Source organism: Erinaceus europaeus, chromosome 10 (assembly GCF_950295315.1).
Source record: "Erinaceus europaeus chromosome 10, mEriEur2.1, whole genome shotgun sequence".
In the NCBI taxonomy this organism is placed as follows: domain Eukaryota; kingdom Metazoa; phylum Chordata; class Mammalia; order Eulipotyphla; family Erinaceidae; genus Erinaceus; species Erinaceus europaeus.
In genome coordinates, this window is record NC_080171.1 from 43,365,604 (window position 1) to 43,391,739 (window position 26,136).

General features: G+C 36.1%; 1 protein-coding gene across 19 annotated transcripts in view; it reads right to left on the bottom strand.

The window, feature by feature from the left end:
• PTPRD (protein tyrosine phosphatase receptor type D) overlaps positions 1-26,136 on the bottom strand; it is a 417,654-nt gene that overhangs the window by 165,317 nt on the left and 226,201 nt on the right. For 8 of the 19 annotated variants that reach the window (XM_060199568.1, XM_060199559.1, XM_060199558.1 and 5 more), the window contains 4 exons: positions 20,753-21,340; positions 20,214-20,314; positions 18,014-18,273; positions 7,215-7,305 (listed from right to left, as the gene is read on the bottom strand). In XM_060199568.1, the coding sequence (XP_060055551.1) occupies positions 7,215-7,305; positions 18,014-18,273; positions 20,214-20,314; positions 20,753-21,340 (1,040 nt within the window). The remainder of the gene's footprint in view (positions 1-7,214; positions 7,306-18,013; positions 18,274-20,213; positions 20,315-20,752; positions 21,341-26,136) is intronic. The other 11 variants (XM_060199569.1, XM_060199560.1, XM_060199566.1 and 8 more) reach the window with 3 other exon arrangements.

Genomic DNA, 26,136 nt, shown 5'->3' on the forward strand with positions numbered 1-26,136 from the left:
TGCAAAAAGATCTTATGATATATTATGACACCTGTCATGAATTAAACATTTTGGAAGTCATTCTGTTAAAAAAAATCATTTTACCTATCAATATCTGCTCTGCAGTCTAACCTTCACAGAAGAGTTCCAGTGTATGAATTTATTATGCAGGCATTGTCTCTAGACAGAGGATGAATGAACTTAAAAGATGATATTGAGAGTAGCTCTTTTTAGAAAGCCTCTTCCCATTTTTTATGAGCCTAAGATATGGGGCATACTTGTGAAAATCCCTTTAGGCTATAATTATTCTCTATGACATGGTTCTACAGATGTGAATTACAGGCCTCTCTTAAAAAAATAACTGGCTCAAATACATTTAAAAGAGGAACATAGCTTCGTCAAACTGGCACTATAAAGCCAAAGTTTATAGTATAATGCCTATGATGCTTTTATTATCCATGGTAGGAAAAAAAATTTAAAAAGAAAAACCTGTTTGTAGGGATCAAAACCTCAATGAGTAAGCATACAGTGAGGCCACAACCTAATTTCAACTGTTCTCATCCACAATACTTAGAAGATAGAGTGGAGGTAATTCCAGAAGATATATCAAGGGCTTTATTTTTTTTATCAGAAGTAATTTTAATTTTCCAGTCAATGCATATCTTATTTCTTCCACCATTAATTCTACATTGTGGTCTCAATTATATCCATAAGAAAAGTGGGAAACAACCCATCCTGACTTAAAATTTTTTAATGAATATATTCCCTATCAAACTATTATAGAGATTAATGCACCACAACTTGTAGAATTATTAAAATGACCCTCTGTTAGGGGAATCAGAAGCACAGTCCCAGAGAACTTAATTGTAAGAAAGTTCAATGTCATATAGCTTTGTACTTGACTCCATTAGAACTGCTCTGCATTTTGGAGGTTAAGATATCTATGAAAGAGAAGAGGCTTTCTAATACTATTAAGTGATATTGCTAGAAGTCTGCTTAGGCAAAAAGTCCAGGAGGAAGGACATGAGCAAGCCCTCCCCCTGAAACTTAGAAGTAACCAGGAAAAGTGGCCAGAAGCTCCAATGTGTCTGCATCTTGCACCTGGATCTTCCTCTACCTAACTACTAAAATCCTAAAACGCAAATGAATGCAGACTCAATTACATGAAGTAAATCCCTTCAGGGTCATAAGCATTCTCAGAAGCCACTACTGAAGACAGAGGACTCAGTCAACACAATAGACTTTTAAATAAATAAAGTAAGAAAAGATAGGCATGGACATTACATAGTGCTCAGAGGATTAGTAAACCAAGAGGACTTAACAATTATTAACTCATATGCACCCAGTGAGGGCCCATCTAAATATGTCAAACACCTACTAAAAAAGCTACAAAAATTCATCAATAGTAGCACATAATAGGAGACTTAAACACCCCACTCTCACACTTAGATCATCTAGCCAAAGAATCAATAAAGAGGGAGTCGGGCTGTAGTGCAGCGGGCTAAGCGCAGGTGGCGCAAAGCACAAAGACCGGCATAATGATCCCGGTTCGAACCCCGGCTCTCCACCTGCAGGGGCGTCGCTTCACAGGCTGTGAAGCAGGTCTGCAGGTGTCTGTCTTTCTCTCCTCCTCTTTGTCTTCCCCTCCCTCTCTCCATTTCTCTCTCTCCTATCCAACAACGACAACAACAACAATAACTACAACAATAAAACAACAAGGGCAACAAAAGGGAAAAAATAAATAAAATAAATATATATATAAAAAGAATCAATAAAGAAACAAGAGAATTAGTGAAAGAGATAGATAGACTAGAGTTTCTGGACATTTTCAGAGTTCTACACCCTAAGAAACTGGAATAAACATTCTTTTTGAATTCACATGGAACATTCTCAAGGATAAATCACATTAGGCCATAAAGACAGTATCAACAAATTCAAGAGCATGAAATCATCCCAAGCATCTTCTTAGACCACAGTGGAATGAAACTAACACTTAATAACAAACAGAAAACTAGTAAAAGTCACCAAAAATGGAGACTCAACAACATACTGCTTAACAACTACTGGGTCAAAGAGGAACTCAAGGAACCCTAAAAGCTTCTATGAGCCTTCAGGCTAGAGAACCTGCTGTAAATGGAGGAATTCCTAGAATCACAGAGCCTTCCAAAACTGAACCAGGAAGAACTACAAAGCCTAAATGGACCAATCACAGATTATGAAATTCAAACAGTTGTTAAGAGCCTTCCCAATAATACAAGTCCAAGACCAGATGGCTTTACAAATGAATTCTACAAAACCTTCAGGAAACAACTAATACCTATACTTTTAAAGCTCTCCCAAAAGACTGAAGACACAGGAGTAATCCTTTCCACCTTCTATGAAGCCAACATCACCCTGACACCAAAAGCAGATGGGGACACAACAAAAACAGAAAACTACAGACCAGTATCTCTGATTAAAATATATACTAAAATACTGAACAAAATCCTGGCCAACTGGATATAGCAGTATATTAAAAAGATTGTTCATTACAACCAAGTAAGATTTACCCAGGGAATGCAAGCCTGGTTTAATATACATAAGTCAATCAATGTGATTCACATCAATAAAAGCCAAGCTAAAAACCACATGATTATCTCGATAGATGCAGAGAAAGCCTTTGACTAAATCCAACATCTGCTCATCATCAAAACACTACAAAACCCGGAAAACTCCTCAAGATAAAACTGGAGGCATTCCCCTCAGATCAGGTACTAGACAGGGCTGTTCACTATCACCATTACTATTCAACAGTGTTGGAAGTTCTTGCTATAGCAATCAGGCAGGAGAAAGGAATTAAAGGGATACAGATTGGAAGGGAAAAGTTAAACTCTCACTATTTTCAGATGACATGATAGTATACAAAGTAAAATTTAAAGAATCCAGCAGAAAGCTTCTTGAAATTATTAGACAAAATAGTAAGGTGTCAGGCTACAAAATTAAGATACAAAAATCAGTGGAATTCCTTTATGAAAACACTAAGGAAGAAGATGAAGGAGGAGGAGGAGGAGGAGGAGGAGGAGGAGGAGGAGGAGGAGGAGGAGGAGGAGAATCCAGAAATCATTCCCATTCACTGTTGCAACAAAATCAGTAAGATATCTAGGAATAAATCTATCCAAAGATGTGAAAGACTTGTATACAGAAACTATGAGTCTCTATTCAAGGAAATAGAAAATGATACAAAGAAGTGGAAAGACACCACATGCTCATTGATTAGAAGACTTAATATAAGGAAAATGAATATTCTACTCAGAGCCATATACAAATTTAATGTGATGCCCATCAGAGTCCCACCAGTTTTCTTTAAGAAAATAGAAAAAACATTACAATTACTTATCTGGAACCAGAAGACACTTAGTATTGCCAAAACAATCTTGAGAAAAAGAAACAAATGGAGGCATCACACTCCCAGATCTCAAACTATACTATAAGACCATCAAAATTAAATCTTCCTGGTACTGGAACAAAAACAGATACATAGATCAGTGAAACAGAACTGAAAGCCCAGAAATAACCCCCCACACACTTATAGACATCTATTTTTTGATACGGGGGCCCAAACTATTAAAAGGAGAAAGGGGGGGTCTCTTCAATAAATGGTGTTGGGAAAATTGTGTTAAAATGTGCAGAAGAATGAAACTGAACTACTATATCTCACCAGAAACAAAAGTAAACTCCAAATGGATCAATGATCTAGATGTCAGACCAGAAACGAAAATACTGATGGAACTCTTAACCATATAAATCTCAAGGACATCTTCGAGGATAAAAACCCAGTTCTAAGGAAGACTAAAACAAGAATAAACTTATGGGACTACATAAAATTGAAAGGCTTCTTCTGCACAGCAAAAGAAACCATTACCCAAACAAAGAGACTCCTCACAGAATGGGAGAAGATCTTCACATGCCATACATCAGACAAGAGACTAATAACCAAAATATATAAAGAGCTCACCAAACTTAGCAACAAAAAAATCAAATGAACCAATTCAAAAGTGGGGAGAGGATATGAAAAGAATATTCACTACAGGGAGTCGCAGTAGTGCAGCAGGATAAGCGCACGTGGTGCAAAGTGCAAAGACCAGTGTAGGGATCCTGGTTCAAGCCCCCAGCTCCCCACCTGCAGGGGAGTTGCTTCACAGACAGTGAAGCAAGTCTGCAGGTGTCTGTCTTTCTCTCCCCTTTTCTGTTTTCCCATCCTCTGTCCATTTCTCTCTGTCCTATCTAACAATGATGACATCAATAACAACAACAATAATAACTACAAGAATTAAAAAACAACAACAAGGGCAACAAAAGGGAAAAATAAATATATTTTTTTTTTAAAAAAAGAATATTCACTACAGAAGAGATACAAAAGGCCAACAGACATAGGAAAAATGGATCCAAATCATTATTTTTAAGATAAATTCAAATAAAGACAACATTGAGATACCATGAAATGACAGTAAAAACAAATGTTGATGAGGTTGTGGGGACAAAGGAATCCTCCTGCACTGCTGGTGGGAATGCAAATTGGTTCAATCCCTGTGGAGAGCAGTCTGGAGAACTCTCACAAGGCTAGAAATAAACCTTCCCTATGACCCAGTAATTCCTCTCCTGGGGATAAATCCTATGGAGTCACACAAACCCATCCAAAAAGATATTTGTACACTTATCTTCATAGCAGCACAATTTGTAATAGCCAAAACCTGGAAACAACCCTGGTGTCCAGCAACAGACAAGTGGTTGAGAAAGTTGTGGTATATATACACAATGGAATACTATTCAGCTATTAAGAAAAATTAATCTACCTTCTTCCCTGGATGGCGCTAGATGGAATTATGGTAAGGAGATAAGCCAGAAAGAGAAAGATCCCACTCATAAACAGAAGTTGAGGAAGAAGAACAGAAAGGGGAGTGCAAAGCAAAATTTGACAGTTTAAAATAATGCACCAAAGTAAAAAATTTGGGGGTGGGAGTGGGGTGGGGAAGGGTTTATTTTCAGCTTTACTGTAGGGGAATGGGGTGTAGGGACACACACTTTTGGTGATAGAAATGGTGGAAATATATTCTTCTATTAACCTATAGTCTTATAAATCACTATTTAACAATATGAGAAGGAAAAATAGACTGTTGAGCTTTTTAATGCATAGACTTTATTTCTTTATTTATATATTCCTTCAATCTAAGCACTTAAGATTTCAATGAGTAAACTGATTGAATTTTAACACTAGGCTTAAATTTTAAATGCATTTCTAATAAAATTTTTTGAAATATTAAATTGCCTATAATCTTAGACCAAGAAGACCAGAAGTAATGGGTTTTGTCAGTATAGAAGATATAGTTATTTGTAAATGGCATAAAATGACACAAATCATGGTTAAGTCTTATATAGTATAGTAAATGTTAATCATGGGATATTCAAAGTAAATCAAGTTCCAAAATAATTTGGTTATAATTATAATTATCTATTACCTTCTCAAACTCTAAGACAGCAAGGAACTGTGCTCATTCTCTATAAACCTGTATTTCCTCCAGTCCTGGAACCTCAAGGGCTTTGCATGTTTTCCTTCACGCTTCTCTTGATTCATACCACTTGATACTGCATCTGCTGATCTCAACTAAATCAATGCTACCAGTGCCACCTCTACATGTTCCACTTCAGACTGTGTCCAGAGATGCCAGATATCAACCCTCCAGCTCCAGTATTCGGGTGAGACCTTTCCTAGCTCACAGGACTCCTTAGTTCCATTTCAGGTGACACACTTCCTAACAAAGTTACAGAATCTGGATATAGACCAGGGCCCATGAGATAGGACACATGCACATAAATTCCTAAGTTGGGGAAAAATATTTACTTTACAGAAAAGTGGACAATATTCTACAGTGACTCAGTAAGTGCACCAAGCAAGTAGAAAGACATAAAAAAAGATACCATAAGGTACTTACTTAATCAAATATTTTCTACTTAGACCTAGATAGCCTCCTCACATAATCCCTGTCTCACTTCCCTTATCACTCTAAGTCCAATTGTGCCAAATAAAGTAATAACTACAAAAGCTGGAAAAGGGCATGGCTGGCACACCCATCATCTGGACCCCTAGACAGGGAATCCTTGGAGTCCCATGTACATATAATGGGCCTACACCTCTAACAGATCCTTCTATCAACCATCACTGGTCATCTGTCTTAAGAACAACATCATAAACCCTCTTGCGGGCCTCTATAGTACATTGCCCTCAAGGTAGAACCACATTGTTAGAAATTGCTCCATTCTCTGAAGGGAGCCTGGGTCAACATACTTTGCCACTAGAGAAAGATTGGTCCTGAAATGAGTGCAGACTAGACTGTACCTAGCGATGACCATGGACTGTAAGCTCAGACTGACAGGGATGCAGAGGTTACACAGTCTCCTGTGCTAAATGTGAATAGACATGGGCCATAGGTCAGACTGATGGGGTTTAGAGTTAAAGGTATTTATGTAATTTTCCCATATTTGGGAGCTTCTCTCTGGCCTTTTCCAGCTTTCTCATCCTATCTTCAACTCTGACACCATCTTCCCCAACAAAACTCCTAGCCCACTTGCATGTTAGCTGTTGGGCTCAGTAAAAAGTTAGTAAAGTCATTGGCCCCATAGCTCCTTCCAACATGAAGACCTCAAATTTCATCTGCTATACTTTTACCTCTAGGTTTCTGATTATTAAACAAATTGTTCTGTTTTATATCTTAATGCTTTCCAGCCACCAAGTTGCAGATGCTACCATGATACCAACCTGATTTCGCAGGGCAGACGACCTCACCAATGTTTCCTGGAACCTCACCTCCCCAGAGCTCTATCCCACTAGGGAAAGATAGAAATAGGCTAGGTATGGATTGACCTGTAAATGTACAGTGGAGAAGCAGTTGCATCGTACATTTACATTGCTCATGTACAGTGGAGAAGCAGTTACAGAAGCCAGACATCCTACCTTGTTACACCATAAAGATCTTTGGTCCACACTCACAGAGGGATAAAGAACAGGGAAGCTTCTAATGGAGGGGATGGGATACAGAACTCTGATGGTGGGACTAGTATGGAATTGGAGCCCTCTTATACCACAATCTTGTCAATTATAATTAAATTACTAATAAAATTATACAAAAAATAAAATGAAGTGGAAAAATAAGAAAACAAACAAACAAAAAAGGAGATACAGTCAACAAAGACACAGTTACCTCATCTAATTCCATCTCATCTGGACTCTCCCATGGCTTGATAAATTTTCCACGAGATTTCTTCAAAGGCACAATTATTATGTAGTATCCTCTGTATAACAGTGAAAAGACAAAAAAATAAGACTTGTTCAGAAGAAAAAGAAAATGGATATATGCTTAAATCTTCCATAGACTAGTGATAAAGACCAGAGGCAAACTAAAGCTGTAGAATGACTTGCCTCTCGGCAATAACTACCTGTTTGTACAATTTCAAAAATAACATGGACAGATATTTATGCATGACTTCAATTATCTTGTATGGCAATATAGCCATGGGTGACTGCTCTTTATTAGGTATCATAAACAGAACAGGAACAGTTTGTTAGGACTCTAGTATTGGACATATACAAGGCTGGCATAATGAAATCTAGCAACATGGGCTGCTAAATCAAATATATTCTATACCAGTTTAGAAGAAGATTGTGTTCCAAAAGTTAAAATAAAATGTGCACCTAGTTGAGTGGACGTATTACAGTGCATAAAGATCTCAGTTCAATTCCCTGTGCCCCACCTATAGGAGGGAAGTTTTATAAGTGGCAAAACAGTGTTATAGGTGTCTATCTCTATCTCTTCTTTCCCTTTCAACTTCTGTCTCCATCCAAAATAAATAAAATAACTAACATATGTTGGGGAAAAAAAAGAATTTGTATTAAATGTTTATTTTTTCTAGGGATATACTTTATATCATCCCACTATGAATTTATAAAATCTTTGTCTTGCATGGAAGACAATGGAAAGAAGAAAGAGAGGAAGAAAGAGGGAGAGAGGGAAGGAGACAAGAAGAAGAAAAAAAAATCATCGTCATACAGGTAAATATTATAATCCAAAATATATACTTATGATAACTTCTCATTTTAACTTCAAGAAAACTTTATAATAATGTTTTTATTAGGTTTAAATAAGTAATACTTTCATCCATCCCCTGCAAAAGTATCATTTATAGAAATAAACGTCTTATGCTCACTTATCTATCTCTCACAAAACTACAGATTTTATATTATGCTTATTCATGCCATGTAAAAGAATTTTACTTGTAGTTAAAATAGAAAGGACTACTGTCTTATAGAGCCTTGTAGTATTTTGTTATACAAAAGGGTATATATTATACAAGTTACTTTTAGCTCAAATGTTTCTATGATGATGATTTAGCCTGCAAACTCCAACACAGTTTTAAACTGGATAAAGAATTTAAAATTATTCATAATTACACAATAATTATATGAAGATGAAAACTACCTTCCCCTTTCTAGTATTCATCAAATTTTAAAACTTAATTGCAACCATAATCTGGAGATAAATGCTATCTTTGGTCCTTCAAAAGGTATCACAAGTAGTGCTTTTTACAAAAGTTATGAAAGTAAATACTCAGATTGATGATAGTCAAAAGTGTAAGGGCATCTATCTAAAAGTAGATGTGTATTACTATCATTTTACAACCTTTATTTAATTAATTAATTTTGCTTCCAGGGTTATCGCTGGGGCTCGGTGCCTACACTATGAATCCACTGCTCTTGGGGGACATTTATTTATTTAGTTATTTATGTTTGTTGTTGAATAGGACAGAGAGAAACTGAGAAAAGAGGGGAATTAGGGAGAGATACAGAAAGAGACACCTGTAGCACTGTTTCAACATTTACACTTTTCCGCTGCAGGTGGGGTCCAGGGGCTTGAATCCAAGTCCTTATGCACTGTAATGTATGTGCTGAACCAGGTGCACTACCACTTGGCCCCAGTAGATATGTATTATTAAGTTATTTGATATCTTTTATGTAGTGTATACATTGCTCTTATATTCATGGTATGAGACACTGCTTGTATTAATAATACGATGGCTTTGAACACAGCCGTATAAAAATACCTAAAATATTAATCATTTTTTCATTATTAGTTATTATATTAAATATATAATATTGCATTATCTACTCAAATGTAATATTAAGGACAGATAACAGAAGAAAAAGACATATTTAATGATATAGTTCCCCAAGTTAGAACAGAGAGCAACAGTAAAGGAATATAAATGTCTAAGTATGTGTTTAATGGTAATTACCTACATATTTGTTGCATTTATTCTTACTATTAAGTATGTTTTTGGAACTTCATAAATTTGTGGTCATAAACTGTGAAAATAAAACATGCACACACTCTCTTAGACAACTGTCACCCAGGGAAACATGATGAGAGGTTAAGTTCTACCAACCTTACATCCACACATTGTATCACAAAGCCCAATCTTCTCCTTTTCTACTTATCTCACACTGGATCTAAGTCCAAAGGCAGAGAAGCGGTATTTCTACTTACCTCAGAGTAAAACCTGTAATAAACTCAGCAACCCCTGTGATAAAGAACTCTGCTTCCATAAACACAGTGCAGGATGTTATTGTCTATTATGATAGTTACTAGCCGCTTGTGGTTTCCGTGAACTTGAAATACAACTAGTGTGAACTGAGCTTATTTAAAAGTAAATGACAAAGAGCTTTAAAGTCCTAGCATGAAAAAAAATATATATGGATTTTTTCCCGCAATACTTAATAGTAATCACGTTTGTTAAAATGATCATAACCTAGATCTGCTGGGTTAAATTAAGATGTAGCTAAAATGAATGTAATCTGTTTCTTTATATTTTTCACTACAGCTTTTAGAATGTGTGGCCTTTCTTATGTGGCTCTCAGTGTGTTTGATAGCATCGCTCTAAGGTATCCCAGGAAAGAATGCAATGCAATGATCTGCGCATGGCCTAGAATCCAGGCTCTAGAATCCACTACTGTGTCCTGTGACCTTGAACCAATTATTTAACATCCTCTAAGTTCAAAAGCATCTTTTGTAAAATGAGGATAATACCAGACTGCTACTTTGGGTAAATAAAATAAATGAACAAAGAGCACTTGGTATAGTATAGTATAGTCCATGTAGTAGTGAGCAGATGCCACCTAATACTAGCTGGTAGGAGAAATGCCTGCGAACTACCTTTTTCAGAAAGGAATGGTGACATGTCTGACGATGTAGGTTAAAGAATTAGTCAAACATTTTCCTCTCTCACTGATAATTCAAGTCCAACCAGACAGCTTGGCCAGAATCCTCTCTCTCCATGGCTCTCTGAGCATCTGATCAACAGACTTGCAGGATCACATCACCTAGTTATTTTCTTTCCAAGCAATAATCATGATGATCAAGGAGGGTAAGAAGTGTTCCAGTGTTTGAGAGAGCTCAATAGCCTTTATTTTGTGATGCAGAGTAAGCTTTCTCCTCTTCCTGTCCTCCCACCACCTGAAGTAATTGCCAAACAAGTCCATCATGTTAAATGAGCATGAACAAGGGCTGCAACTGAGCGTGCAAGATAACATGGCAGATCTACTTGATAAACACACTTGTCAGGGAACCTCTTGGTTTTCACCACCAATTGCACAAAGTCTGGACTTCTTTTTGCCCAAAGTAATGATACTACACATTATCAGAGAGCTTCCACTGTGCTTGTTCAGAATATTGTAAATCAAGGTTAAGCTGATGAATTGTATTAATTTTTCCTGCTCTCATACTATGAACTGCCATTCTTGTAAATGAAAAAATAATCCATTCTTTCTTCCGCAGCATTCCCCAACTATTCATTTAACTTGTGGTTGGGAAAAGAATTGAACAGTCTTCCCCACAGCAATCAATTAACAGTGTGGTTAGCTATGCATAACTTTCTGTTCACTGATCTCCAAAGCGTTTATTCAGAAGCAGTCAATGTGAGTTTGGCCTTAAAACAGCTCTTACCAACTTAAAGAAATAGGACATTGGGAATTTGGAACTCTATCACAGAATGTCTTATCTGGGTTTAAACCCACATATTTCAAATCTGTTCTCTGAAACTATAGCTTAAGACCCAAGCCAGTATCTTTTTTTGAAATCTAGCTTTCCTTTGAGGATACTGACTTTTTGGTAACATCACGTGGTAGCTGTTACCCATCCCCACTGGCCCATGAATCTTACAGTAAAGGTTTAGACAGTTTCCCTAATATTATCCATTATACCACCTGGAACTTGCAGAACCTTGAACCACAATTTTCTAAAACCCACAGAGCTGTAGGATCTGAGATCTAAAGCAGCTTCTTTCTGTGCCTAAACTCAAGTATCAGAATATATCTTGGGGAATAAGGAAGAGTAGAATGGTACCATTAATTCTTGACCAGAAAAATCCAAAAACTGTTTGCCAATCTTACTACAACTTCTCTAGTTATTTAATCCTTCCATCCTTCCTATTTTACAGAGTAGCATTATCAGAACGTTTTCCTTTACCTCAAGCATTGGAGGTCCATGTCTACCTGTACTAGAAGATGGATATTTTTTCTTACATAGGAAGAAAACAAAAGCTTTAAGACAATAATTACCTCATCTTAGATTTGCCTATGCAAATCAGAATTTTTTTTTTTTTGTATCCGGAAAAGGGCGGTCTCTGCTTTTCAAAGCCAATCACTATTTTTAAAATGATTCCCATTGTCTCATTTTCTTAGTAACAAATAGTTTGATTTCAGACATACACAGTATCTGCCATGTAAAAGACAAAACTAGGTGTGATGGCAGGGAGGGCTGTAAGTAGCAATTCACATTTAACTTCCTAACTGAAAACTCCCTTTACTTTTATGATTAAACTATTATCTCTACTAAAAGGAAATCACGGTGCTGCTGGAGAAAGAGAACACCCGGTAAAGCACTGGACTTGTATTTTTGAGGTTCCTCGTTTGATCACTAGTGCTGCAAGTAATGAAGTACTAGTTCTGTCTTGTCTGTCTCCCATGAAATCCCTGACACGTGTAATAAATAGAATACATCTTCATATATGTGTTTCTTGGGCTATCCTTAGTTCATACTTTTTTTTTTGTAAACTTGTAATATTTCTGCATTTCAAAGTACATAGCTAGAGCATATTTATATACAATACACCCCAAATTTGCCAACTTTGCTATTTTTTAAATTTTATTAGTGATTTAATAATGATTGACAAGATTATGGGATAAGAGGGATACATTTTCATACAACTCCCACTACCAGAGCTCTATATACCCTAACTGTGCTAATTTATCACTGAGTTCTTTTTCCACTAATGAGTGGAAGTGGTTAGATTTGGTAGTTCTCGTGAAGCATGCCTCTCTAAACCAGGCAGTCAGATAGCAAGGAGCCTTTTTCTTGTATTAAAACCTCTAACTTTAATCTCATAAAGGCTTTTCTTCTTTTTTTTTCCCATGTAGCTATGGCATGCTCAAGTAGAGTCAATAGAAAATCCAGCATCTTACTGTACAGGCTCTTTTCTTTACCTGCTTCATGCTGGCCCTTGTAATATCATGAGATACTGATCAGATAACATTAATATGAATGATGAAATATGTACCCTACACATTCACATTGACCAAATCATATGGACTAAAAGAACTTGATTCAAATAAAAAAAGCTTTTTGATACAGATCAGCTTTATATAATGAATTTGATTGTCTGAATCAAGCCTGGAGCTCAGCCTCTTTTTCAGCATAAACTTTAACTAGTTAACTGACAGAAAAATAAATAACTGCAGAATAAATATATCTGGAAAGCCCTTGACTACTTACAAAGTAAGCTGTGTTTTCCCAGTATATTAGATTTAATTAGAGAAGTTAAATTTAACCTTCAGAATTTTAATTATATTAAGCAAAGTTTTACTAATTTTATTTAATATGCTATCATCTAGGGGCTCAGCTCCATATAATTATATGGGAAAGTGAGCTGTGGTCTTCAAGGAAGTCCCACTTCAAATTCATCTAGGCTTTCTGTATTAGCACTCTGTATTAGTTTTCTCAAACTTGTTATTTAACTGGGAGGTCAAAATTTGGCTCAAACTTTACTGACGAATGTCATTACTTTTTTCCTGCTATGGTCATTTGGGCATATACTGTTCAAATCTAATTAATATGACAAAGAAAAATCAAAGCAAGCTCAATGACCTTTCTGATTTCTATATTTAGAATAAGGCTTTATATCTTTTTAGCTACTTGTTGCTAGATAAATAACTTGAAGTCTTAATGTCCAATTTTTCTAAATGGATGATCATTATGCTAGCCTGTAGTGTTTTCCTTTACCTTTCTTCTATGTTCTTATAACAAACCATTGATTTTATTGCTTTATGATGCATAACATACATTTCCATATACTGTGGCCAAACACACTTCTATCTTATTTTATTTTATTTGCTACCAGGGCTATTTCTTGACTTAGTGTCTGTTCCTGGCTACCATTTATTTCCTTTCTCTCTTTCCTTCCATTCTTCCAATCTTTTAAAATGTTTATTTGTTTATAGAGGTAGAGAGAGAGATTGATAAGGGAAGGAGAAACAAAGAGGGAGAGGGAAAGACACAGCTGAAGCACTGTGTTATCACTCATAAAGTCCCCCTCTCCCTGCAGGTAAGGACAGAGGAATGGTGGCTTGATCTCTTGACCCTGAATATTTCCACTCTATCTGGTGCACCGCCACTTATCCCTGTTTCTAATTACTCCTAGTCCGAAGATTTGATTGGGTCAATTCTGTTGATATATATCTATTGCGGAACTCTAGATTAGTTAGTAATTTTCCTAGGAAAAAAATGTCTTGGTTGGTCACTACACTAGATGATTGCAGCTGTATGGTTGTGCGTTCACATGCGGGTTTTAACTAGACTGCTTGAGTTCAAATCTTTCCTCTCTGATTCTGTTACTGATCTTGCTGGGCAAATAAATCTACTTTACTACTACCTCAGCCGCAAAAACGAGAAGTATTCATCTTGTGAATATGACATCAGTTAACATACACAGTGAACTGTCAACAGAATCTAGTTAACTATTATCTGGCCACTATTAATTATTATTAGCAACTACCATTAAACATTGCCGAGGACTCTTAATGTCTCTCAGTATTTCATTATTTACTTTTAATTAAGTAGAATACACACCACATAGAGCTATTGAGAGGCATACATAGCATGTTTTGATATCTTTAGTAAGTTGTAGATAAAACACCATTTAATATATACAAACATAAGCTAATACAACTTAAATGGACAAACACAATTATTCCTCATTAGATAATAAGTCGCTAATATATTCAACTGCCGGTAGTGGCACACAGATTTTTTTGAAGCATCTTTGTAAGCCATGATTTCAAGTGTATCTTTCTTTTTATTCAAAAAATGAAAGTAGAGAACTTAAAAGCCAAATTAGTTAAGACCAAATAACCTAAATTTTCATAAAACATTTATTCTTTATTTCCATTTCCAGACATATATATATATATATATATATATATATATATATATATATATATATGATGCTGTAAAAGGAATTTATATGGGATCCTACCTAGTAGCCTTTTCTCTTAGTTCAATTTTTATTATGCTTTTTTCCTGACATAATTCAACAGCTGTCACAACTCTTATTGTGAATAGTGGTGGTGATGCTAGATTTTGCTGAACAACACTATGTCACAGTGTATAGAAAGGTAATGGATCACAAATTCCCTGGAATCTGAAACGAGCTGTTTGATCAAGTATTTATCCTTTCTCTTATTCTCCACAGAAAAACCAAGAGTTAAAAATAATCCAGAAGCAGGGTGCCATGCAGTAGTGCACCGGCTTAAGTGCACATAGTGCGAAGCACAAGGATCCACACAAGGATCCAGGTTCACGTTTCTGCCTCTCCAACTGCAGAAGGGTTGCTTAGTGAAGCAGGTCTTCAGGTTTCTGTTTTTCTCTTCCCCCTCTGTCTTTCCTATCTTTCTCAATTTCTCTCTGTCCTATCCAGCAACAACAACAACAATAGAGCAACAATAACAATTTTAAAAAGATGGCTATCAGGAGCAGTGGATTAGTAGTGCAGACACAGAGCCTCAGCAATAACCCTGGAGGCAAAAAAAAAAAAATCCAGAAGCAAGCAATGAAGTTTGCATTATATTTTCAGGAGAAAGATGTCTTTTTAGGCTTTGAGAAACTGGTAAAAAGGGATTAACATATCCCAGTTATCTTGGTCAGAAGTGAGAAAGACACAGTTACTCTTGATAAACAGAAAAGCTCCTCAATCACCAAAACTGAATTTTGCTATGAAACAAATTGGAGGCTTTTTTTATTCCTACATCATTTTCCTCTAAATAAAATTTAGTAACTCACTCTGTATTTCTAGAGTCAAATCTGTTTCCTCCCCAATTTCTTCTACAGAATACTGGATGAAAAATTACATTCCTCAGTAATTTCTAACATGCTAACTGCCTCCAAATGGCACAGATGGCGTACAGCTTCTTATAACATTGGCCTAAGCCATGTGAACCAACCCAGAAGACAGAATGGATAGCATTATGCTATTATCCTTTTAAGAAGTCATATAAATATAACTTACCCAACAATTTCAATCACAGAAATTTGCTTGTCATTTCTAATGGTGCTGGTATGTTTCCCATTCAATTTCTCTCTCCTAGCTTAGTAATGTGATTGTTCTCTTTTCTCCAAAGTGACTAAAATGTAGTTTTGGGAATTTTTATTTCTAGTAGATAAGTTTTTCATAGTTGTTTGCTTTTTTTTTTTTTTTTGGTTTCTTAATGACTTCTGTTATCCCTTTCCTTGACTCTCATTTCAAATATGAGGATGAATATATAAATATAACAAAAAGGAGAAAAATGAAAAAGCTAAAGAGAAGTAGTAAGAGAGAAGAACGTGTCCTCAATCTATTTTGAAGTTGGATGACGAGTCTAAAGGCAATGACTCAAGGATTAAGTATTATTTCTGATTTATATCTGACACATTCGACCAAGCCAATTTGTTAAATAGTTACTAGAGATAGTTTTGATATAAGTAAAATCGTTATTTATTGAACATAGACAGAAAGAAATTGGGAGGGGCAGGGGAGATATAGAAAGAAAGAGAATGAGAGACACCTGTACCCCTGCAGGTGGGAACTGAAGTCTTGAACCTGGGTCCTTGGGCATTGTAACATGTACACTCAAATAAGTGCACCACCACCCAGGACAAATATAAGTAACATCTTGAAAACTAGCAGTAAATATTGTATAAAATAATGTACTATTTTTATTTAAATTGATCTTTCCCTGTATATTTTCAAATAAAATGAATTAAAACTTACTAATTTAAATTTAATGATTCATGCATCCAGAAGAAATGGGAACATCATTAATTTTGTATTTTGGGGTCCAACTTCAAAATTACCTATGACAGGCTCCTTTGCCTTATAACATCACTCAAACAGTTGACAATTGCTGCTACACTATTGTTACAGCCTCTTCAGTATTATATCTTCATTATCACAATCTCATTCTTTTCATAGAGTCAATTTACTATGCAGTTCCTTATCAATACTTTTCTCTATGGTGTTCTAATTCCTCCAGCATTTGCCTTCAAGAGCCATCTTCCCTACAAAGTGAACTAAATCATGTCTACAGCCTGCCACTAAATGTAAAGGCCCCATGAGCTGTGTGTAAATGTTTCTGTTCAGCCTTCAAATCTTTCCTAGTTACTTTAAAATTAATTGTGCTAGAGAGAAGTAATGCGAAAAGGTCTAGTCTTATTCCAGCAGGTATCATAGTGTATAATAAACGTCAATCTATATTTCCAAAAAAAATGGAAAAAGAATACTTGAATATACTACAGATAGTTCCATGACACTCCTAAAGAAAAAGAGATTTCCACGGTCTATAGGACATCACCTCAGCTTCTAATCATAACTTGTCTCTTTTATGCCTCACTTACCACTCTAGTCCAGGGACTCTGGATTCTAGTCTTACAAAATCAGTTGCTTATTTTACTAGTGGGTTCTGCATATTATCTTTTCCCTCTGAATTTTTTTTAAAAATAATTTCTGTTTGTCTCTCAGTAATGAATTCAGAAACCTCTTGATTTAGGTAAACTGCTCTGAAGATAAAACTTTTAAAAAATGATTTAAAAAACCCCTTTCATTAATACTAGGTCAAATTCTATAGAGACTATAGAGACTCTTTTTTTTTAATTCTATATATTATATATATATTCTATATATTTTTTATTTTATAGAGACTTTTTTAATTCTCCTGACTCTAACACAACCCTTATACTAAATGAATTTCAATGAAAAAGAGTTATACTTTTTATAACCAACTAGTTATGCTTGCTATAGTGATGCTCACATTAAACAAGTTATGCACAAGCAACCAACAACCATCTGGATTTATTTTTCTATTGATAATTCATGCCCATCAGTCTCCAAATTATGCTCCATTCAAGTCAGGAAACTTGTGCTTTCTGAGTTTCATACTTTTCCCAGATATTTCTAAACTTTAACTTGTTGAGATTTCACCTATCTTGTAGTACACAAATAAAATGATAGTAAGCTATATTTTACTCAAATTTCCCAAAGTTCCTTTGAGCCTTAAAATATTTTGAAAGACTTCCATGCACTTATGTTATCTGTAAAATCCTAGCTATTAAATCACTTGCCATATAACCTTAAACTATCTGGCTATGATTTGAACTCCTTTATATAAAGGATCATGTTCTATTTGTCTGTCTTCAAATATGAAAAAAAAAAAGTCAGTGATCAATTCATAAGAATCTTTGTCACAATGAACACCAAAGCACAGTGCAACAGAATCTGGATGACAAAATTCAACTTAGGCAGAGGAATTTTTTTTTACACACAAGAATATATTCTTATATCACCACTTCATACTGAGATTTACTTCATTTCCTTTGCTTACCTGCATGATTGTTCATTAGCCCTAATCAATTAATCAACTTACTTTATATTTTCATTTTCAGGTACTTCAGGCAGTTGCACAGTTATCATGCCATCCAAGTTGGTCTTCCCAATAAAGGCAGGTTTGGTACGTAGTACATCTGGTGCAGTCTTTGCAGTCACCCTATGTTGCAGTCCCCCGGCACTATTGCCACGATTTGTCAGCACAAATGAGTATGACTTCTCAGGCTTCAGGTTGACAATTAACTTCTGTGTAGCTCGGCCATCTACTTCTTCTACCATTTTCCCATCGTCATAAAGAATCTAGGGAGACAGAGCCAATCAAAGACACTTGGTTACCAGATAGGCAAGATGCCTCTCAACACAGGGATACCCAGCTCTTTATCTCTCCCTGGGACAGTTGTCTGCAGAACATTTCCTTTCTTTCTTTCTCTCTCTCTTTCTCTCTCTCTTTCTTTCTCTCTTCCTTCCTTCCTTCCTTCCTTCCTTCCTTCCTTCCTTCCTTTCTATTTCTTTATTGGGGGATTAATGTTTTACAGTTGACAGTAAATAAGTTTGTACATACATAACATTTCTCAGTTTCCCACATAACAATATACCTTCCACTAGGTCCTCTGCCATTATGTTCGGGACCTGAACTCTCTCCCTCCCCTAACCCAGAAGCTGAACTCTAACCCCCACCCACCTCAGAGTCTTTTACTTTGGTGCAATACACCAACTCCAGTTGTGCAACACTTTCAACCCCAATCTTGGATATTTTCCAAGATTTCACTCAAGAAGGATGCATTTTTCCCCCTCTCCAGGGTTAGTACTGGGGCTCATTGCCTACACTACAAATCTACTGCTCCTAGAGGCCATTTTTCCCATTCAGTTGCCCTTGTTGTTGTTATTGTTGCCATTGGCATTGTTGGATAGGACAGAAAGAAATTAAGAGAGGAGGGAAAAACAGAGATAGGGAGAGAAAGACAGACACCTGCAGACCTGCATCCTGCTTCACTGCCTGTGAAGTGACCCCCTTTGTAGGTGTGGAGCTGGGGGCTTTAACCAGGAGGGATCCTATGTTAGTTAGTCTGTGCGCTTCACACCATGTGCACTTAACCCACTGCACTACTGCCTGGCCCCCAGGATACATTTTTAAAATTACTATATACTTGCTTATGGAAAATGCCTTTTAGAACAATGTTAATTTGGGGAAATTCTTTGAGCCGGTCCTTTTGTTTTGGGCCATGTATGCTTATCCCGCTGTGCTACAGCCTGGCCCCCTTGGGGGAATTCTAAGTCCATAATTGTTCATAGAATTTTCCTTCTGATTGTTACTAAATGCTACAATGTTGCTAAATTTATAAAAAATGTACAAATAAGGGAGTCATGTGGTAGCGCAGTGTGTTAAGCACAGGTGACATAAAGCACAAGGATACCAGTTTGATCCCCTGGCTCCCCACCTGCAGGGGAGTTGCTTCACAGCTGTGAAGCAGGTCTGTAGTTGTCAATCTTTCTCTCCCCCTCTCTGTCTTCCCCTCCTCTCTCCATTTCTCTCTATCCTTTCTAACAACAACAACATCAGTAACAACAATAACTACAACAACAATAAAACAACAAGGGCAACAAAAGGGAATAAATATTTTTTTAAATGTACAAATAAATTTATCATATTTCACCACAGCAAATATGCCAGCCATATGTGATCTTAAAGGGAGGTATTCAGAAAATTTCTAGGTTTTCAAAAATTCTCGAACCACCGCAGAAAAATATTGTTGCTCTTAATTATAATTATTTTTTCCCTTTTAAAAATGTTTTTCTACTCTTCATTTTATAAACTTATATTTTTGTTAAAAACTTTTGGTAGCAAACCAAAGCTTAACATATGTAAAAAATTTAGGCCAATGAAGTCATTTCAAAGCTCCCAGGATATTGCATCTATATACAGGGAGCAGTCATGTAAGTTTCATTTTGAAGTGAAAATTAAAAACAAAAGCAGTATCTTAGATATTACAAACTCAACGTGTAAGTATTGGCCTGTGAGAAATGCCAGTGGTAGGCTTCAGCTCCTGCTTCCTCTCAAGAGTGGAAATTTACAGTCAAAGTATAAAATTCAACCTCTTTTGTGAATGTTACAAAGTAAAGGTGTAAGTACATGTGACCGTGTCAAAGTGGTCTTTATCCTTTATAAATAACTTCCCAGGTAAACTGCCCCCTCTCTATTCTGACCCATGATATCTTATCCAAATTAGAAAGCAGCTTACTTTGAAAGGCATGGCAGAATTATAATTCTCTGGAATCTCCCAAGACAGCAGCACTGAAGTCTTCATTACTGCTTTGACATGGAAATTTTTTGCAAACACTGCTGGAAAAGGAAAAACAGTGAATTTAAACAAGTCCTAAAAACATATTACCTGTCTTTTTCCATCATGGAGCACAGGGTTTACACTAGATGTTGTCTCCTCAGATCAGAAGAAAAATGTGATGTGCCTACCTGTTTAAGAGCATTGATTTTAATACCCATTCTCAAAGATCTTTCCTCTCCCTCCAATTCAGTCAGCTACACTGTTTTTTTTCTTTCCTTACCTGAGGACATTAGCGAGCTGTCAGCCAGACTTGCTTGGCATTCTAAAACTGAAATCTAAAGTATCCAAAAAATATTAAAGTTTACATACTTTACCTTTTACCTTTTGGTGAACCTATCAATGTGATTGAGTTGATCAGTTATTTATAGCTGCATAATAATGATTCCAAAGACTGACATTCCTTTAAAGGAGGAAGGCCACAAGTAGACAAATCCTACCTTGATCCACAGGCAGTGTCCTGAACTGGACACTGGGACTATATGGCCCGGGCCCTTTGCTCGTGTAAGCACGTACTTTTACATCATATGTGGTATCTGGTTTTAAGCCACTGAGTGTCATAGTGGTGTCAGCTGGAACAATAAGCTGCTCCATTGGAAGAAGAGGGATATTAATATCCCTATAAAGAAGAGTGTACTTCGTGATAATGCCATTTCTCTCTGCCAGGACAGGTGGCTGCCAAGAGAGCTGGACGGTAGTTGACGTGGTGCCTTCTGAGTGGAGGTTTTGAGGGAATCCAGAGGGGACTTCTTCTGGAACAGAAATCTCCTTCACCATCTCCTCTCCAAAGCCCACTTTGTTTCTGGCCGAGAGCCTGAAGACATAGGATGCTCCTTTGTGAATGTCTATAGCTGTAAAGTGATCTTCTTTTTCAGAAAATTCAAGAGTTGTGAGGGGCTCCATATCTTTCCGGCCATATTTTAGACGATAGCCCAGAAGAGGTCCAAATATGTCCACAGGGGGGTGCCACTGAATGAGAGCAGTATTCATCTGTGTATGATTAATCACCAGCCTGGGTTTCCCTGGAACTAGAACACACAGACAGTGGTGAGATGAACCTTCATGAACATATGAATGTCAATTGTTTCTGTGTGGGAATACCACTCCACAGACAATTCTATTTCCTTATTTACAAAAAAGGTTAATGCTTTAGGCATATCTCTCTGTAGAAACATGTTCCCTCTCATACTCTATTGAGGCAGGTTGAGATATTAGAATTTGATAATGGACACATATCAGGCATTATTAAAACAAGAAGGGGATTAAAAAGAAAAGCACATACCAAACAGTCATACATGTAAATGTTCAGGCCACAGAGAAATGAATCTGAGTAAATATTAATCAGATAGATAGAGCCAATAAGAAAGATACATCAACATGTTGAGTACTGGGTACATGTGAGGTATTCTACACTGCGCTCTGAGTGGTAAATATACTATCTCATTTGATTTATATCTTTACTCCTGGACTACACACTTTGATTATATTATATTATTATTATTATTATTATTTTGCCATTAGGATTATTGCTGGGTCTTGGCGCCTGTACTATGAATCTTTCTATTTTTATTTCACTGAACAGAGAGAATTTTATAGGGAAAGAGATAGAAAAGCAGAGAGAAAGACAGACAACTACAGACCTAGTTCACTGCTCATGAAATGTTATCTCTGCAGCTGGGGAGTGGGGGCTTGAACCCAGGTCCTTGCATATGGTGATATGTGTGCTTAACTGGGTGTGCCACCTGTCTGTCGGAAAATGTGACCCGTAGAAATAGAAAACTGTTAAAGGACAGGTGTCGAATAAGTAAGAAAGCTTTATGCCATACGTAGGTCTGTCTGAATTCATAGTGTAAATACTAACATTACTATGGTGTTTTTAAGTTTGAAAAAGTATTATAATGTTGCTATGTATCTGACTTATATTGTGTTTTCCATCTACATGTAAGTAATCTTCATGAAGTTCTTCATCCAATAAATGAGTTATTTTAATACCCATTTTCATGTTAAAAATAAGAGAAAATGCTAGTAAAAATTCTAGCACAAGGTTTCATATTCCATTAGTTAATCATAGTTATGAGTTAGAATATTAAACTTATTGTGCTCATGAATGGGCTAGATACCCATAAGCATATACCACTTGTAAAGCTAAATGGGTTATATAGTGAGGACTTCTAATTCACTCAATGGATTATTAAGTTCTGTTTCTTTTTAATGAAGAGCAATTACTCCTGACATTGATAAACAATACACAGGCAAGAGTTTCTTTGTGAATTGTCCAAAGATGAGGCAGGGAGAAGAATATTACTAGAATCAAAATGAGGTAAGTAAGAGATGAAAGACAAACTATAAGATGGTTTCACTTATATAAGGCATATAAATAATTCAAACACATGAACTTGGGGAAAAATAAAAGGAGTAACTAAGCTACCTCTAACAATTTGTGAGGACTGTGATGACTGTAGTGTGGGGGGCATATAACTTTGGTAGTGCACAGTGTGGAACTATACCCCTGTGAATTTATAACCTTATAGACACTGTATGAGTAACAGAAAAAAAAAAAGAGGGAAGAATGGAAAACGTTATGAACATAAGAAATGCCAGTATTAATGGGTTGCAGATTAATATATCTTTTAAAGCCTCAAACTGGGAAAACTATGAAATACCACATAGAATATTAACCTTAGAACTTTTTATCCTTTTATTTCAAAAACTGGGGAACCTGGTGGTGATATACTTTCACAAAAATTCATTATTTAGGTACTTTTATCTTTAATCAAAATGAGGTAATTGTTTTATTTCCATGATGAATAGGCATATGATGAATTCAAATAGCTCAGCTAATCCACAGTATGTAGGGAAACCAGTTCCTGAGGTTTGTGGTGGTAATTACACACATTTATGCTGAAGGCTGGTCTAGGAATAAAACCAAATGAAAATGTGTATACACATTGCTCTTCATAAAAAAAAAATACATCGAGAGACCTTAACAACTATGAAACTCCCAAGTAGCAAATCAAATTAGAGTGCGCTAGAATTATTCAATTTATATTTCTGTTAAACATATTTAAGTTTTTTTTCATTTAAAATAACTGAAGTAGGCACTGAAAGGTATCTAATTTTCATTATGTGTAATTTGTATATTCTTTATGTACTATGTATGCATTTAGGTATTTGCCTGCTAAGGTGTCAGTGATGTCAGGATTAAATGGTTGAAACTGCTGAGAATAAAACATGCTAAAATGGGACTTTCGAGAGAGAATATATTCTTCAATGACTAACACCCAACTAACAGTACAAGGTAAAATTATTAAGTCAGTATTTACCCAGAACAAAATATTTTACTAAACATATCTATCAAGTTTTTCTGAAATTCCAGTTTTGTAAATAATATGTATACACTGTATTTCTTGTTTTGACAAGACCTATGTAAAACTAGGGGAAAATAACGCTTTTGAATTTCTTAATATAAACCACATATATACTGTGTTTTAATATTTGTCAGCCACATATGGATGTTTAAAAAAATCTAATAGTTCACTCTGTAACACTGCAAGATACATATTTGGGTAAATGTGACAGGTAAATTCTAAGGAAAAATCTCACTAGCTTTAAGAAAATGTATATATTGTAGAAACTGAAACTTAAGTTGAATTGCCTTTTGTTGTTTGATGTTGGCATACACTTTCTTGTTCTAGGATATATAAAGACTGTGGGCTTAGAATAATGAGATCAAAGCAGTACTCTAGGAAAGTAAAAACGTTAGTTCTAACCTAATGTTTTCTATTGCTGAACAGGGAACGATTCCATCTGTTTTTCCTTCTCAAGGCTGTGCCCTCCCCATAGCAAAAATTTCACCTGAGACTACAAACTATGAGCCAGCAACCATCAAGAATCCTAAGTTAAGGCATTCAAAAATAAAGGATTTCTATAGTAAGTAGAGAAGAATGTCCAATATTGTCTCAAAAGAGACCAATAATTTGAAAGGAATTTATAAAATTTCTTTAATTAATTAATTATAATTTTGCCACCAGGGTTATCACTGGGGCTCAGTGTCTAGAAGATGAATTCACTGCTTGTGATGGGCTGCCCCTCCTCCCTTTATCTCTTCCTTTCCTTTTTTGACAGAGAAAGAAATAGAGAAGAGGGAAGAGTGAGAGATACAGGTAGCACGGCTGGACTGTTCTACAATTTTGCTGCACCCCTGCAGGTGGGAACCAATCAATGGCTTGAACCCAGGTTTTTGCATATGGCAATGCATGTGCTCTACTGGGTGTGCCACCACCTGGCCCCAGGAATGCCTAAAATTTCTCAATATGAATCACAGATAAAGTTTAAACTACTTAAGGAAAAGGTGCCAGGCAGTTGTGTTTGTCTGTTTATCCATGAACTAATAGACAGAAAAAAAGCAAAGGGCAGAGTCATAAGGAATTTAAAAACACTATAAACAATATAAAGCAGAATAAATTGCTGATGAGTCATGAACCTAAAGGCAAGAATATTGTGGATGAAGATTTGGGGTCTCCATTTGTTCTGCTTTGTATCAAGTCTTTTTCAGTCACCAGGTTCCAGATGCTACCATGATGCCAACCTGACTTCCCTGGGCAGATGAACTCACCAATGTGTCCTGGAGCTCTGCCTCCCCAGAGCCCTGCCACACTAGAGAAATACAGAGACAGGCTGGGAGTATGGATCGACCTGCCAACCCCCATGTTCACTGGGGGTGGTGGTGGTGTGCAATTGCAGAAGCCAGACCTTTCACCTTCTGCATCCCATAATGATCCTAGGTCCATACTCCCAGAGGGATAATGAATAGGAAGGCTTTCAAGTGAGGGAAAGGGATACAGAGTTCTGGTGGTGGAACTGTATTGGAATGTACCCCTCTTAGCCTATGGTCTTGTTAATATTTCCATTTCATAAATAAAAATTAAAAAAACACTGAATATATGGTTAAGAATTATCCTGGGATGATAAAATAGCTCAACCAGATAGCTTGCTTTGCCATTTACATGATCCAAACTAGAGCATAGCTCCCACCACAATGGAGAAAGTTTCAGTGCTGTGGTGTGTCTCTGTCTCTATCTCTCTCACTCCGCCCCACCCATCTCTACCTTACTCTGAAAAATTGAACCTGGAGAAGATTTTATGTATGAAACGGTTACCAGCTACTTAGTGTATATACAAATTTGTACATGGGTATATGGGTGAGAAACTTAAGATGGTTATAACATGGTCTATAACCTCTAATCAATGAGTACTCTTTGTAGAAGGGAAAAATGGTAGATTAGATGGTGCTATGCATTGAGTCCAGATTAGAGTTTTGATGATTTTAGTCTACTGTAGGGATCTGTTTAAAGGATATCTTCTTACTACAAGATAGGCATGGAAGGCTGAAAAATAAGTCTGTTTCATGAAAATAAGTCTGTTTCATGAAGGCTGAAAAATAAGAATACTTGGAGGTTATTATTACTAGTGTCTTCCTGAGCATATCAGACAGAGGAAAGAGGGCCTAGCAGTAGAGTACAAAAGCCTATTCTAATTTATATCATATATATGACACACAATCCAATTGTCTTTTTACCTTTTCAACTCTTTTTATTCCCTTATTAGTTCCTTCTCTCTTAAAATCTTCTAGGACTTCAGGAATAGTATATGTATGCTGTCAACTTTTACCTCTTAACAACGAATAACAATTCAAGATAAACTAAGGTACTCTATGCCAGTAATGTTAACTACAGTTTCAGTTTAACCTATCAGTTAAGCATCAGTGGTCCCAATTCAATTTCTAACCTATTATTTACAAATTATCCAAGTATAGTCATTTTAT